Below are 17,712 nucleotides of genomic sequence, written 5' to 3' on the forward strand. Positions count from 1 at the left end.
TACTAGCCATTTTGTTCAAATAAAGTCAACACCTTTATTTTCCTACAAGTATTCGTCAACTCCACAAGATCAGATAATCTTCACTCAGCTCTATTACAAATTTCTCTTTCCTCTTTTAGACACAATCATCCTTCCTTCCTTCCTTCCTTCCTTCCTTCCTTCCTTCCTTCCTTCCTTCCTTCCTTCCATCCATCCATCAGCAAAGACTTTCACATAATAATTTTTAGCAAGACACAAAAAGTGCAGACTCTGTTAGCAGTAACAGTTGCACCTGTGCCACATGCAGCATTCCTTGCTTACGGTAAGACCACATCATGGTCAGTATACATAAGCATAAGCAAAGTCCACTGGTACTCCAATGATGCTCATGCTATTCTATGCAGAATCTCTAATCTAGAAACAGTCTTGCAAACCAACACACTAATGCCTACATCCAACCATACTACATGCTGCAAATTACTGGCAACCTATATATACATATGTACATATATATATATATATATATATCATTCAAAGTTCAGAAGTTTAGGAGAAAGCTTTTTGTTTTGAATAGCAACCATAATAGTAATAGCGATGATGATGATGATGATGATGATGATGATGATGATGATGATGATGATGATGATGATTTAATTTTTCTACGTAGAGGCTACTTTTGATTTTCTTCTCACTATTACACCAAAGCAAAGATTTCATAAGATGCCACCTTATACTAGGGCAGGCTGCTTTTCTTCCTAACTGTTAAATTATTAGCAATGGTTCCTCATGGACTAGTCTCATTGCCCATTACAGGATGCTTTTAACAGAATATGCCAGAGATTATAGTTATCTACTGAGTAACTGTGAAACCATAAAGTGAAGAAACTATAGATTTCCAGTATTACTGAATTACAACTTCTGCTAGTCACAGCAAGCCTGGTCAATAATGATGAATGCTGGATAATGCCATTCAGCAACATCTTGGTTACCACTGACACAAAGGTTACCTGCTCTTGACACAAAAGATTCAAGCTTGTTTTTAAAAAAGTCTTTGTTTACTCTGTTCGCTACCTGGATTGAGAAGGCTTCACAAATTTGCACCATGTGGAACTAACTTAGTTCACCTTACTATTTTGTAGCAAAACTTGGGGGCATCTTTTTTCATGAGCAAGGCACTACATTTGGTTTTAAAAATGCTTACCATCATTATCATCCATTTACCTGCATTTTTATGAGCAGCATGTATTCTTTTTGAAAAGAATGGGGGGGGGGGTTATACGGAGGGAGTCATTAATGTTCTAATTTATTTCTCCCTCTCTTTTGAGACAGCTGCTTTATGAAAAACAATTATATCCTATGGATGCCTCAAATAAGTAAAGTTCAGAGTTTCAGAAAAATGAGTGCAGAGGTTAGGCATATAATAGTAGATGAAAGCCAGTTTTGGAAATGAGAGAAGGTCTACCCCCTCCCCTTTGCTTATTCATATTGAATTAACAGAAACTAAGCACTTTGACCTCAGTGGAGTATTTCTGCTGCTGTTATTGAGAAAATGTATGAAAATGTATGGGGTAGGTTCTGAGTACGTTATATTGCACAAGAAAACCTGCCAAAATAAAATCTGTTGCAATCCATATAGCTCAGGGTTGAATTGTGGGGTTCTTGGTTTTCTTTTTGTAGTCTGGTAATGAAATGTCTGCAAGAAAAAAGCAAGCTTAACCAACACCAAGAACCCCAAAAAACAAAATCTGTTCCCCTCTTTTGGTGGACAAGGTGTTGCGTTTCTCCTTCTGCATACCATGTCATGGTTTATACATATAGTGTTAGAGTAATGCTTCCTAGGATTAGAAAACTCACTGTTATGAAGAATTACATCAAAGCCATTTCTTCCTTCCCCTCATATCCTTCAAACAGAGTATATAAGAAGTTTTTTCTTTCTTAAGTATCCCTAACGTTAGTGAAGTGTAAGTTTAGAGTAATTAACCTTCTATTGACTTCCTTTTAAAGTTTCTGAATAGTTTCTGAGGGCTTTCCTTGCCAGGTTTAAATTGTCATTTTCCATGCATCATTATCAAATCAGTCTAATCAAAATGTTGGGTAATTATATTATCAAGCTACAAAATATTCACCTTTATTCAGTGCAGGGCCAGAAGAATTTATAGTCTTAGGGGGTCTGGAACATGCAGGTTTTGTCCTCACAGAGGCTCTGGATGGCAGCATGCTCATTTTGAAGTTACTTGTCCTAATATATTAAAATAGGGTTTAGCCACTAGAGTCCACAGGGATGCATCCTGCCTAATGAGGAATCTTGATACTTCATCAAGGAATGTACATAAAAGAGGCTATCATTGTAGAAGAAGAATTTGAGATTAAGGCGGCCTTCTATTCATAAAGAAAAAAAAGAGGAAACACATAAGCAATGAAGTGAACAAAAAAGCACACATTTATATAAACTTTGTTTATGCTGTTAGGTTGAGCTGAAATTTTAAAAATTATTATTATAATTTAAATGGGGAAAAAAATACATCCCACAACCAGGACTAAAATATTGTGATCAGTTGATTTGTATACTGCCTGCTCACTCTACTGCCCAGGTGCAGATACTTTGTGGAAAACTTCAGGCTCTCACCCTCCTTGCTTGTTCTGCTCCTTTATTTATTAACTAGAATGAGCTGTTCAAATAGAGCAAGGATAGACAACATTGGGTATTCCAAAGGTTCTGCATGTCAACTCTTATTAGCTTCCAGCAACATAGTTAATGGCAAAGGATTGTGTGAGTTGTGGTCCAAAACGTCTGGAGCACACCTGGTTGCCTACATCTGAAATAGAAGATATCTTCAAATAGAGAATTGTCCTCAGAAAAATAGGGCATGTGGATACTCTATTTCTGATGGGTGATTCTTAAGGAGGGAATCCTTGGCTTCCCCCTTTTAACAAGAAGATTTCTAATAGATAATCACTGAAAATCATGTAATGTAAACCACATCATGAAGCATACGTTGGTGAGAATTGTGCAAGGACATGAATCCAGAAAGAGAGGGAGAGAAAGAGATTTCAAGATGAGCTACTTATAAAAAGCTTAGTCCCAAAACTGCTATGAACTCTTTAATCCTTCTCTTAATATGTTAATGTTAGCAGTATATATTTTTGAGGATTCCTTCCCCTTGTACACAGAATACTTTTCAGGATAAATGGTTCTGCATTTATCATATATACTTGTAAAAGCCAGTGATAGTGCAAAATGTTGTTTTTGCTTTAAAAAGCCAAATTTCACCCTAGCTAAAAATGAACATTCTTTCCACTCACAGTCAGAATTTACTTTCAGCTACAAGACTTGGTAAGAGTCAACTGATTCCTATAGAAGTGTAGAGAGACCTGAGCAGTATAATGGTTAAGGTGTTGGATCAGAACCTGGGAGACTGAAGTTCAAGTCCACTTTCTGTTACAGAAGCTGACTGGTGACTAATCACCATCTCTCAAAACAATATACCCCAGGTTTATTATTCTCAGTAAAATTGGAATGGCCGGGTAGCAAAAAATAGCATCCTCTTAATCCATAACAGTCTTCTACAACCTCTAGATGTGTGAGACCACAGACCCTAGATCAGCAAAACAGATTGTTCCTGACATTTTAAAACAATTCAGCCCCCTGAAAAATTAAAAGGAACATGATCTATCTTGGTCTTCTTAATGTGTTGGTTTTAGAGGTAGAACAGCACATAGGAGGATGAGCGTTTATTCACAAGAGGTTAGCTGCTGTCTATATCCTGAAATGGTTCAATTTTAGGAGATGTGATCATGTATGATCATATATGATCACAATGCCATCTGTCCTGGTTAACAGAGGGCAGTCCTCTATTTGAACAACTGTCCAGTCCAAAACCAGTTTATACAGTAGATAAAAAATATCTACAAAATAAAAAATGGCAAATACTATCCTGCCTTTAATAGATGCATAGAGTCCAGATCATAGGAATCAATTGTTCTACTCTACTTTGTCTTGGTTAAACCCTGGGGTACCATGTCGAGTTTTGGGCACCACTGTTCAAAATGGACCATGATAAACTGTTGCAAGTTCAGAGGACAGCTATTCAGATGGTGAAGGATCTGGAAACTGAAGCTTTTGAGGAATAGTTAAAGGATCTGGGTATATTTAAGCCTACAAAAGAGGGGAGATATGATAAGAGTCTTCAAATAACTGAAGAGCTTTGTCATAGAAGAGAGAGTGCATTTATTCACTATTGCCTGAGAGGGCAGGACCAGAACCAATGAGTAAAAGCTACAAGGAAGGAGGTTCAGACTAGATATCAGGAGGAACTTTCTAACAGTACGAGCTATCAGCCAGTGGAACAGGCTGTCACATGAAGTGGTAGGTTCTCCTTCACTAATAGTCTTAAAATAGAAGTTGGATGGTGATCAGTCAGAGATGCTGCAGTGAATCATAACTGAGCAGAGGACTGAACTAGATGACCTTTAAGTCACCTACTTAGAATTCTACATCTGTATGAAAAAAACTAAAAAAAAGAACAGTTACACATCTGTTTATAGTCTATATATTTGCATCTGTAACTCAGTCTGCAAAGCCAATCAGTGTTTTGATAAGAAACTGTCAGAGTAAACAAGGGGTATGAAGTCAAAAAAATTCCCAGTGAAGACAATGGTAAACCACTTCCATACATTGCCAAAATATCTATGTGGCTATATCCATGAAGTCATCAGGAGTAAAGCTAGACTCAAAGGAGACTATATATACAGTAAACAACATATACACATTTTCCTCTATAGACTGCCATATAAATTATATGTTCAAAATGTTCAGCAAATCTCAGGGAGGGCATATTGCAACAATGCACAAATGGCGATCTTTTATATGAATAAAGCCATCTGTTTTTAAAGCTTATCTGTCCAAGGTACTGAACCTTTAATTGCTATCCATGTTCTCCTATTGTGTTACAACTGCAGATGTGTGAATTGTTCATAACATATTTTAACCCACTTTGTAAACGAGTGCTATTATCACTTCAACCATCTCATTTCCTCCCTTCATTGTTCCTTTTTTGAATTTAACATTTTCAAACACAGACTCTGGCTGTCTCATCTTGCTGTTTTCCCATTTTGTGTTCTATTCCACCATCCTGGGCCTGTTGTCCCTTTAGCGTTCTCTCTGCCTGTTCCTTTTCAGTTATTATGTTTTTACATTCAATCCTTCTTCTTTTCCAGGTCCTATCCATGTCAGACTATTAAGATTCAGCCAATGGCAGTTAGAGTCCAGAAAGCAGAGCCAATGGCAGAAGGGGAACCCCTGTCCATAATACAGACACATTGGGGCATCTCATCCAATCACTTCCAGAGATGCCACCTCTATCATTCATCAAATCCCTACATGCATTTTAAAACTTAGATTAGTCCCTGCCTCCTTCTTTATCTCTCAGGCTGTGTTTTGATTACCATCCCAGAGATGATCCAAGCTTTATGCTATTCTCCCCATCAATTCCCTGTTGTGTGCAAAAACAAATGTTACAAATCAGCATGTTTGCTCTCAGCATTCTTCTAAGGCTGCATCAAAAACGATTACTTTATTTCCTGAGCAAAATTCCTTTCTTTTTTTCTCCTTCTCCCCTCTCCCCAAAATACCAGTCAGAAATATTCCCCTCTATAGCTTCAGAGACAGAACTAGTCTTCAATTAGACCTGGGATTATTTAGGGTGTCTCCCACAGATCACATGAATTTAAATAACATGAATTCAACATCTGTTTCATTCATATATATATATATATATATATATATATATATATATGGGGAGGTGAATGCCTGAGTAGGGTAATTAAAATTCAATATCCTCTAGCCTAAATGATCAGTTATAAATGTTGCACAAACTGAGTTATTGTAAACAAAAGCTTCAGACTTATTTTATCCTTGGGCTACCTCCACTCACCGCTCACAAACTCTCTTTTGGGGATTAACAAAGAGCAGCCCCCCTTCATGGATCACTGCCTTGTCGTGGCGAAGGGGCTTGTGTAACTCAGTGAAGCCATGAGCTATACCGTGCAGGGCCACCCAAGACGGACAGGTCATGACAGAGAGTTCTGACAAAATGTGGTCCACTGGAGAAGGCAATGGCAACCCACTCCAGTATCCTTGCCAAGAAAACCCCATGGACAATGTTAAAAGGCTAAAAGATATGACGCCGGAAGATGAGCCCCTCAGGTCGGAAGGTGTCCAATATGTTACTGGGGAAGAGCGGAGGGCAATTCCAAGTAGCTCCAGAAAGAGTGAAGCGGCTGGGCCAAAGCCAAAAGGACGTTCAGCTGTGGATGTATCTGGAAGTGAAAAGAAGGTCCGATGCTGTAAAGAACAATATTGTATAGGTACCTGGAATGTAAGATCTATGAACCAAGGGAAGCTGGATGTGGTCAAACATGAGATGACAAGATTGAACGTCGACATCTTGGGAATCAGCGAATTGAAATGGACGGGAATGGGTGAATTTAATTCGGGTGACCATTATATCTACTACTGTGGCCAAGAAACCCTTAGAAGAAATGGAGTAGCCCTCATAGTCAATAAGAGAGTGGGAAAGGCAGTAATGGGGTACAACCTCAAAAACGACAGAATGATCTCAGTGTGTATCCAAGGCAAACCATTCAACATCACAGTAATCCAAGTCTATGCCCCAACCACTGATGCTGAAGAAGCTGAAGGTGACCGGTTCTATGAAGACCTACAACACCTTCTAGAACTAGCACCAAAAAAAGATGTCCTTTTCATCATAGGGGATTGGAATGCTAAAGTAGGAAGTCAAGGAGTAATCGGAATGACAGGCAAGTTTGGCCTTGGAGCACAAAATGAAGCAGGGCAAAGGCTAATAGAGTTCTCTCAAGAGAACAAGCTAGTCATAGCAAACACTCTTTTCCAACAACACAAGAGACGACTCTACACATGGACATCACCAGATGGTCAATACCGAAACCAGATTGATTATATACTTTGCAGCCAAAGATGGAGAAGCTCTATACAGACAGCAAAAACAAGACCAGGAGCTGACTGTGGCTCAGATCATGGGCTTCTTATTGCAAAATTTAGGCTTAAATTGAAGAATGTAGGGAAAACCACTAGACCACTCAGGTATGACTTAGATCATATTCCTTGTGAGTACACAGTGAAGGTGATGAATAGATTTAGAGGATTAGATTTGGTAGACAGAGTGCCTGAAGAACTATGGACAGAGGTCTGTAACATTGCACAGGAGGCAGCAACTAAAACCATCCCAAGGAAAAAGAAATGCAAGAAAGCAAAATGGCTGTCTGATGAGGCATTACAAATAGCTGTGGAAAGAAGGAATGTGAAAAGCAAGGGTGAAAGGGAAAGATATAAGCAACTGAATGCAGATTTCCAGAGAATAGCAAGGAGAGATAAGAAGGCCTTCTTAAATGAACAATGCAAAGAAATTGAGGAAAACAATAGAATGGGGAAGACTAGAGATCTCTTCAAGAAAATTGGAGATATCAAAAGAACGTTTAGTGCAAAGATGGGCATGATAAAGGACAAAAAAGGCAGGGACCTAACAGAAGCAGTAGAGATTAAGAAGAGGTGGCAAGAATACAGAGAAGAACTATACAAGAAAGATCTTAATGTCCCTGATATCCATGCTGGTGTGGTCACTGACCTTGAGCCAGACATCCTAGAGAGTGAAGTCAAGTGGGCCTTAGGAAGCATTGCTAACAACAAAGCTAGTGGAGATGACAGGATTCCAGCTGAGTTATTTAAAATACTAAAAGATTATGCTTGCTGCCAGCAAGTTTGGAAAACACAACAGTGGCCACGGGATTGGAAAAGGTCAGTTTACATTCCAATTCCAAAGAAGGGCAATGCCAAAAAATGCTCAAACTATCGCACAATTGCACTCATTTCACATGCTAGCAAGGTTATGCTCAAAATCCTACAAGCTAGGCTTCAGCAGTACGTGAACCAAGAACTACTGGATGTACAAGCTGGGTTTCGAAGAGGCAGAGGAACTAGAGATCAAATCGCCAACATTCGCTGGATCATGGAGAAAGCACAAGAGTTCAAGAAAAACATCTACTTCTGCTTCATTGACTATGCAAAAGCCTTCGATTGTGTGGATCACAACAAACTGTGGCAAATTCTTAAAGAGTTGGGGGTACCAGACCATCTTACCTGTCTCCTGAGAAATCTGTATGCGGGCCAAGAAGCAACAGTTAGAACCGGTCACGGAACACCCGATTGGTTCAAAATAGGGAAAGGAGTACGACAAGGCTGTATACTGTCACCCTGCTTATTTAACCTATATGCAGAGTACATCATGAGAAATGCCAGGCTGGAAGAATCACAAGCCGGAATTAAGATTGCAGGGAGAATCATCAATAACCTCAGATATGCAGACGATACCACCCTAATGGCAGAAAGTGAAGAAGAACTAAAGAGCCTCTTGATGAAGATGAAAGAGGAGAGTACAAAAGCCGGCTTGAAACTCAACATTAAAAAAACTAAGATCATGGCATCTGGACCCATCAATTCCTGGCAAATAGAAGGGGTAGAAATGGAAGCAGTAACAGACTTCATTTATTTGGGCTCCAAGATCACCGCAGACAGAGACTGCAGCCATGAAATTAAAAGATGCTTGCTCCTTGGGAGGAAAGCTATGGCAAACCTAGACAGTATATTAAAAAGCAGAGACATCACCTTGCCGACAAAGATCCGCATAGTCAAAGCTATGGTTTTTCCAGTAGTAATGTATGGCTGTGAGAGCTGGACCATAAAGAAGGCTGAGCGCCGAAGAATTGATGCCTTTGAATTGTGGTGCTGGAGAAGACTCTTAAGAGTCCCCTGGACTGCTAGGAGGTCAAACCAGTCAATCTTAAAGGAAATCAACCCTGATTGCTCATTGGAAGGATTGATAATGAAGCTCAAGCTCAGATACTTTGGTCACCTAATGCGAAGAGAGGACTCTTTGGAAAAGACCCTGATACTGGGAAAGATTGAAGGCAAAAGGAGAAGAGGACAGCAGAGGATGAGATGGTTAGATAGCATCACTGAAGCAATGAGCATGAAAATGAGCAAACTCAGGGAGGCAGTGAAGGACAGGAAGACTTGGCGCAATATGGTTCATGGGGTCATGAAGAGTCGGACACGACTTAACAACTGAACAACAACAACAAAAGAGCAGCCTGGGCAAATGATATTTTTTCTTCACTGCTGGCACATCTCAGAATGTATACAATATCACATCTTTAAAAGATATTTGCATTCTTTGATTATCCCCTCCTGTGCATCCAGTGATACAAGAGCCAAATAAAAATGGAACACTTGCTTCTTTTGAATTAAGGGTCACTATTATCAAATCATTAGGAATTTCCACTCTGCTCTAGAATTTCAAGAAATAAGAGATCCAATCTCAGGATGATCAGATGCAGAGGAAGAGAGAGCAGGTGTAAGTATCAGATAAAACTGAGGAAGTCGCACCTGCAGAAACAAAGGCGTGTCTGGCTGAAATTATAGGAAGGAATATCAGAGATGCTCTAGTGAACCTTGAACTGAGCCAACAGCTGGACTAGGGGACCTATAAGTCATCTTTTTAGTTCTAATCAACTCTTTCACCTCCACAGAACACCCATTTTACATGCAAAAGAAGGCCCAGTTTTAGCCCCTGGTACTTCCAAAACAAGCTAAGAAAAACAGCTGCTTGACAAGGCAACGTGTTCACCACTCTTGAATGCAATGATAAGTTGAAAGAATCAATGGTCTGGCTTGGTATATGGTGTCTTCCTCTGTTCCTATTGAAGAAGAGTCATTGCTCACCTTGTTGACTCTATTAGAGAAGGGTCATTGCTCTACTTGTGGGTCCTAGGATATATTCCAAGCATCCTCATGGATCAGTAAAAGCAAGGACCATCTCAATCTGAAAACCTGGAGAGCTGCACCAGTTAATGTAAGTCAGAAGTATGCAATGTTTTGAGAACTGATGGTCACACTTGGCTTTTGTTTTCATGCCCTGGGTCACACTCCAGAAAGTGGGCAGAGCCAGGAAATGGAATAAATCTATTTTAAATGTAAGCTTAATTAAAATGAAATTACACGGATGAAATATTTTTATTTCATATTTGAAATAAATAATGAAATATTTATTTCATTAAATATTTTATATATGACTACATTTTTATATATGACTACAAATATTTTTATATATGACTACATTTGATAATGTATTTGTTCAGCTATTATTTAGTAATAATGTAAAATGTAAAATGTAAAATGTAAAATGTAAAATGTAAAATGTAAAATGTAAAATGTAAAATTTAGTTTGGCAGCATACAGAGCTGCACTTAAAGCTTCAGAGAACCATGTGCAGCCCTAGGACTTCAGGCTGTGCATTCCTGGTAAAGGAAATTCTTACCTAGCGTAACCAGTGGTGTACTATGATCCACAATGAAAGGAACAGAAGCCCTGCCTTCCTTTGTACATAACATTCCAGCATTTAATCATTGACAGCTGGGTTATATATTTCATGCCTGTCATGAAGAAGGTAGCCCATGATATATTCCTTCTCTCAACTGCCGTATCTAAGAATTCATACGACATCATGCAGCTTTGTTATAGGGTAGGTTTCCCCTTCTAACCCGCTTGGCAGCAGCTAGCATATCCATTTATTTTCAGTTGTCACTTTTGCATGAGTTCGTCCATCATTCCGTTCCATCCCATGTCTATGGATTATTTCTGCAAATCTACCCAAGAACGCGCTTCAAATACACTGAATTGGATATGTTTAAAACTTTTTTTCTCTTTCATAATCAGTGTTTAAATATTCATTATGGGAACTGTAATGGGAAATGTGGAAAACTGGTCAGAAATAATTCTAATTCTAATTCTAATCTGCTCATTAGTTGTATAAAAATGGGCAAAGATCAAATTCCTCTGACATCTCTATCATCAGGATGACACCAGAGATGTATAAATCTTGACAGGATTTATGTTCTTGACAGGCCTCAAATCACCTAGGAGTTCTCTCACCAAAAGACAGCATTTAGTTTCCACATGTTACAAGGCCTGACCAGATCAGGTAGGCCATTGGCAATACACACTGGCATTATTATTGAAGTGCTATGGAAAAATGAACCATAAAATCCCTTATGATGAAATTTGTATCATCAGAATCCTTATGATTCTGTCATCCACAACCAATCATACTACTAGAATGACTGGTAATGAGGATAATCTTAGGCAATGTTGTCTCAAGACACTACAAAAATAACTTACTTCATGTCAATGGCTGTCACTCACACTGACATCTAATCAGCTAGTCCTCCTTGGCAATATGACACACTGTCTGCCTCTGTTAAATTGTGTAGAAGTAGAAATAGCAACAGGTACATCATTGTTCCCTCCAACATGATATTACATAAATAATTCCCATGCTTTACTGCTAATTGTTAAGCTTGGTAAGAAAGTCACATATAGCTAAGTGAATAGGGTGTCCATATACTATTTTACTGAGGAAACTCCCCTGTTTGAAGGGATGTCAGAAGATTCTCCTCTATTTATTATTTTATTAATTTGTGTGTTTGATTTACATCCTGTCTTTTCTCCAGGAACCAAAGGCAGCTTACACAAGGGTCAACCTGTATTTTATTCTCACAACAACCATGTGAGGTAACTTGGGCAGACAGTGACTGGCTCAAAGTCATCCATTATCTTTCCATGGTTGAGGACAGACATGAATCTGATTCTCCCCAGTTCCGATACAACCTTGTAACCACTATACCACATTGGGTATGGTAGTAAAGAACAATTTGAGATACAGAGAGACATAAGAAGCTGAGAGACCAGAGAGAAGCTGGTCTTGAGCTTGTGCATCAATAGCTAAAGTCTGGAGTGCAGATGGAGCAGACATACTTACTTTAAATTACAGTAATGCTTTCTAATTTGCATCAAAACATAGATATTTGCATAAGCACAGTTCCTGGAAATCTGTGCCCTTTAATATCATCTTCCTGGAATGCTGCTCCTGTTTTTTTAAACAATGCAAAAGTGGTCTTAAGTCTAAAAGGAGGCAGGTTTTATTACATAACACTTTAGTTACACAACTATTACTGTCACCAATTCATCTCCATTTTCTGAAGCACGCTGTGATCAATGCTGATAAACTTCTTGCTTAAAGCCTTTAGGAGAAGCAACATTTTTCAGTAAATTACAGTGAATGATAGTACTTCAAAGCTAATTGTGTTAGCGTCCATTTGTAACACTTGTCCTAACGCACACAGGAAAAGTTATACTTTCATCATCTACTGAAGAAATGAACTGAGCTGTGAACTTATCCATCAAATCAACAACAGATATCAGAGTCCCTGAAGATATATTTGCCTTATCTAATTCAGGCCATGAAAATAATTATTCATCTATAAGGTAGCCCTCTTGGACAAAACAAAGAAAGCATAAATGCATCACCAAAGAAGAAGAAAAAGAAATCAGATTTGCAAAAAATTGGATCTTTTATCATTATAAATGCAGAGGTAAAGCTATCTCATAAATAATAAAAATATAATATTCTCCCTTTAAATGCTATAGTCTATATAGTCAAACACCTATCTTAGACTTCAAAATTTGGTATATGAATAAACTCAGAGCAATCATTGAATTATAAAGCTACTATTAAGAAAGCAAAAGCCAAAATGAACTGATTAGCAGAGGATGTTTAAACCGTTTCAGTAATCTGTCTGAAATTTGGTAAAATGCTGGGACAATTAGATAAAAATATTAAGTTACAGTTCTTCTATCAATTAAACACTAACAGGAAATAAAATATCTATTTAACAACTGAACAATTTTCCTTGAGCTTTTTTAGAAAAGAATTATTAAATTAAAAGTATCCATGTCATATCCCAAGGTAGCAGAACTCATGGGCAGCAGACAGAATACATAATACTCCTGTTACAACAACCCTATGAGATAAGTAGACATAGTTATTAAATCTATATACGGCTAGAATGTTAAAGATGAGAGATGACAAGCTTGTGTCAACCAGACCTGAACTAAAACTTGTTGAAACAAAATTTGGGGACTGAATGCCTCTTTTCTGTGGCCTGTTTCACCATCTTTGTTGTAGGACAGTGAAGGTTAATACTCCTGCTGTTCTAAGCTGCAAAATGGGGAAATTTAAGCATTTGCTTTCTAATTTGGCCCTTATTCTGATAGTTTTAGAACAGAATCACGTTTCTGCAAACCAGTCAGAGAATTTTAGTCCATGGGTAATGTAAAAGAGTAATACAATAAATAAATAAAGGCATGAATGAAAAGTTAGGAAATGATTTTTCCTTCCTGCAGAAAAGGATGGAAATAATGAAAACGAAAACAGTACCTAGTGAGTGAAAGAGATGTGTATATGTAGATAATTAGATAGAGGCCCCTACATTAGCTCTCTTGAGATGCACCGTACATTGGATTATGTATAGTCTAATACAGAGTTTGACAACATAATGTCCAATCGCATCAATTACACCCCTCCAAACTTGGTATAAAATATTTTTAATTTAAAATATTAAATTAAAAAAAAATAAAAAGAGTAAAAAATCTTACAAGATCACCAAAATCTCACGAAATCACAAAATCTCACCATTGTGAGATCTCACCGCGTTTCAGTCCTTTTGCATAAGATTACATAAGCCTGTGTGTGAGAATGCTAAAACCCTCACGTAATTTCATAAGATTTCAGCTTTCTCACACAAGGTCTCACGATATCTCAGAAAGAGAGAGCCAAAATCTGACAAGGTTTACGATCTTCTCAAGATCTGGGGTAATTTATGGAGAGCTCCAAAAGCAATAGTTAAGATTACAAGATGGTGGTATAAGTGACAAGATATATGAACCTCTAAAACAACGCTCTTGAAATAACTTCCTATTTCCTTGATTCATCTCAACAGAATTGCATTACAGCACTGAACTGTGGATTCCACATTCTTTTCTGCTTTTTTAAAACCTATTTATATTTCTGTGGGTTTGGGCATGTGTGTGTCTGTATACATCAATTCTAGAACTGAATCGTTTGCTAAATAAACACTGTGCAGTTTTTACCACAGATTGTGTTGCTTTGCACAAAACTAATGCACATTTTGGATGTTGTCACAGAACATCAGATACTTGCTTTGAAATTTTAAAACTGCTCAGCTTTGGTAAGAGGAAAGCTTCTTAACTGCAGGGTCAAAGAAGTCTGTCAGGCTCCTTGTATCCTGCTATCCATAGCGCTGGTTCAGAGCAGTGGGACTGTCATTAACCAAATTTTAAAATGGTCCCCATGAGTGGACATAACAAAATGGAACATTTTTTAAATAGATGAATTAAAGCCAACTGGAATATTGTGGTTCTTTGCTTAGAAAGGGAAAAAAAAAATCCTTATTTTATATTTGCTGTCTCTCTTCTTACTTCTTCATGCATCAGGTTTATGTATTTGATGTTAATCCATAGGATTATTAAAGTTTTTGCTAGTATTGTCATGATTAGATTTTATAGGCTAATTATTTGCTTTGCGTGGGTGTATGCACGCACACACATATATGCACAGTAACTTTAAACATACAAATTTCCAAAGGAGGAGGAGGGGGAGGGGGGGGATTTCTTTATTTCTTTATTTAAAAGATTTGTATGGCTGCCCATCTTAGAGCACAACTCTGGTCTGCTCACAACCATAAAAACAAAAACTAAAATCCTAGTGCTTCAATCATCCTCCCAGAGATACTCCAACAACCATCCACAGGCTTCCATCACTGTACCCCAGTGCCTGGGTTAAGAACCAGGTCTTTATGACCTTCCAGAAAGCTAGAAGGGTGGGGGCCTGCTGGATGGCCAGGTGAGGATGTTCCATAAGATAGAGGTATCCACAGAAAAAACACGTTTCCTAGGTCCTTGATTAATTGGCTTTGTTGAGGCCACCCAACTTGAAGAAAACTAGACAACCTCCAGATATTTAGACTGGCCATGTTGGCTAGGATTGATAGTGCTATAGCCCAAAATATGTAGAGACAGTCAGGGTACAAGCCCTGGCACATATAAATGATGGCTTAGTAGTCACTGGCTTTGTCCAATATTGCCATTTAAAGACCTTCATGACGCAGGCCATTCTCACCACATTTTGGCACATGAACTGAATTAATTAATAAGTAATTCACCAATTTCATCTTAGTATTACAAAATAAGAAAAATTATCTATCCACATTCTTCATACAATCTTTACTTCTTTTTCTTCATGTATTAAATGCCTCTCTGAAAGCAAAAACATAATCATTCATCCAGCTCTTTAGACAGCTGAATGGTTTGTATTAGATAATTAGATTCAAGTTTGCCTGCTCTCAACTGCTATTTTCTTAATGGTTTCAAATATAATTTTACAATGTGGGATGATTTTCAATGCAGTTTTCAAACTTTAATGTACTTTTTGTTACCTATATATATTGAAAGCAACCTTGAGGTTTGCAGGCAGAAATACCTCTGTGTAAGATCTTGAAATGACATTGACCAATGGCATAGTTAAGGGGTGGGCAATTTTTTTGTTATTAAAAGAAGCAAAAACTGTTTAGGCCTCCAAGCAACAGTGTCTGAAGGGGGATTGGTCAAAATCTGCAAGATGGTGGGTGATTAAAGCCCCACCCTTTAAATAAATTCAGAAGGTGCGGGGCTGGGGACATGACTCTGTATCTGCCATCTTGCAGATTTTGGCACATACCCAAATAAATGCTGTTGTTTCCAGGAGCAATAACAGCATAGTGATGATAGGAGTCACCCCTGTATTGTCGGGTAGAAATGAAATATTTGGATGTTTTATTATGTGTGTGAAAAATCATGCCATCAGCATCTGGCAATTGCCCACCAAATTTCAGTTATGAATCTCGAGGTGTTTCAGGGACTGTATAAATAGGGTGGGGCCTCTGGGAGTTTATGAGCAACAGGTTTATGTTTGTATAGACCATATTGAATTAATCTGACCAACTGTCTGCTCAGCAAAAAGTAGCTTCAGATTCCATGGATTAAAATGAGAGACAGCAATCTTCATTAGAAGTCCCTCACTAGTGATTCCTAAAAACTTGGTAGCCATGGATAAAAAGCTGCTAGGAATGAGCAAATGGACCATGAATAATAATAATAATAATAATTATAATATATATTATTATATATAATTATTATTAATTATTATTTATTAAACTATGCTCTCAAAATGGTGTTTTTTAACTTGATTATTTGTAATCAGGAGTTAGTAATTAGCTGGTCATGTTTGCTGATAACACCAAATTATTTAGGATGGTTTATGGTTAAAATAAAAAGCAACTCTGAGATGTGAAGGGCTTGAAGGCTAAATCCTATGAAGAATAGTTAAAGGAACTAGATATGTTTAGCCTAACAAGGAGAGGGCTAAAAAAAGATGCAACAGCAGTTTTCAGATACTTTAAGGCAGTGTTTCTCAACCTTGGCAACTTTAAGATATGTGGACTTCAGTTCTAGAATTCCCCAGCCAGCATGACTCCCTGTAACAGGCAACACAGTGTCCACCAGTTTTCTTGCCTTATCTGATTATTTTGCCTTATCTTATTTATTTATTGAATATAAATAAATAAATAAGTAGCTAGCATTCCACAAAGCAAATTATTAACCTCTAGCATTATTTTTATTTGAAGAAATCCCTTTAGCCCCACCAAGGCCCTAGCAGAATGGTAGAAAACATCCTGTGGACAAGTTCTTCTAGCAAATGGGTCTTTGGGGACTGGTCTTACCCATCATGGCAGCTATTTTGTAAACATGAAAGTTTCCCACAGCAGCATATTTCTGAATGGGTCAATCATATGTTTTCAAGATTCCAATGTGCCTCTGGTCCAAGAAATGTTGCCTGCCATTCTTGCTGCAACTTAAGATAATGTGCTACACTATGAGACATTGGAAAACAAGATATGGCTTTTTTTTTTTGTGGTATCTTATCAGATTCTTAGAGTGTTATAAGATCTTCCATGCGATGTCATTTCTCAAGGCTAAACATTCTTAAGCAACATTTGATTATGTAAGAAAACTACAACAGCAATGATCAAACAGTTCACAGTAAACTGATATTGCTTACCTCATCTACATTCTCAAAGGCATTGATGATGTCATAAGGTAAACATGACAAGAGGTCTATCACAAACCAGGTTTTCAGGTAATTCATCCTGATGAGTTTGGGATCAGATATTACCTCTCCACCAGGTCCAACAAATGTAGTATGAAAATTCAATACTATGTCCACCAGAAAAATAACGTCTACCACGCTATCCAGGACCAACCATGCAATGTTGTTCTGCTTTGTTTTGAAGGAGACATTATAGGGAACCATAATGGCTGTGTAGAAGGTGAGAATTAAGATGACCCAGTCCCAAGTAGTCTTAAAAGCACAGTAGTGTAAAATTATATGTGGTGGAGTCTTTGGGGCCTCTTGCTTGTATTGTGGAAGAATATCAGAACCCAGCTGGAGAACCTTCAACAAAAGAGACACAGATATTAGAGCTATGTAATGACAAGCAAACTTATGCAACTCAGAATAGGTAAAACAAATTATAGGTTAATTAAATTGAAATAATTCTACATTTACTCATATCCAGCTCCAGAGGTGCAGGCAGTTTTTGGGATTTCTCATTATGCCCATGTAACACCATTGCTCCATGGCCTGGCATAGGGCCAGGCTATTTGTGTGGCTGCCTTTCTCCCAT

The 17,712-nt window shown here is 37.9% G+C and overlaps 1 protein-coding gene across 1 annotated transcript in view; it reads right to left on the minus strand.

Annotated features, from left to right (window-relative positions):
- The window catches only part of KCNH5 (potassium voltage-gated channel subfamily H member 5), a 177,285-nt gene that overhangs the window by 113,036 nt on the left and 46,537 nt on the right, over positions 1–17,712 (minus strand). Inside the window, exon 6 of the mRNA XM_088149739.1 lies at positions 17,088–17,480. Within this exon, the coding sequence (XP_088005865.1) occupies positions 17,088–17,480 (393 nt within the window). The remainder of the gene's footprint in view (positions 1–17,087; positions 17,481–17,712) is intronic.

This window comes from Python bivittatus, unplaced genomic scaffold (assembly GCF_059951505.1).
Source record: "Python bivittatus isolate LINGU-HERP-01145 unplaced genomic scaffold, Pbiv_v1 ctg000580_np1212, whole genome shotgun sequence".
NCBI lineage: Eukaryota > Metazoa > Chordata > Lepidosauria > Squamata > Pythonidae > Python > Python bivittatus.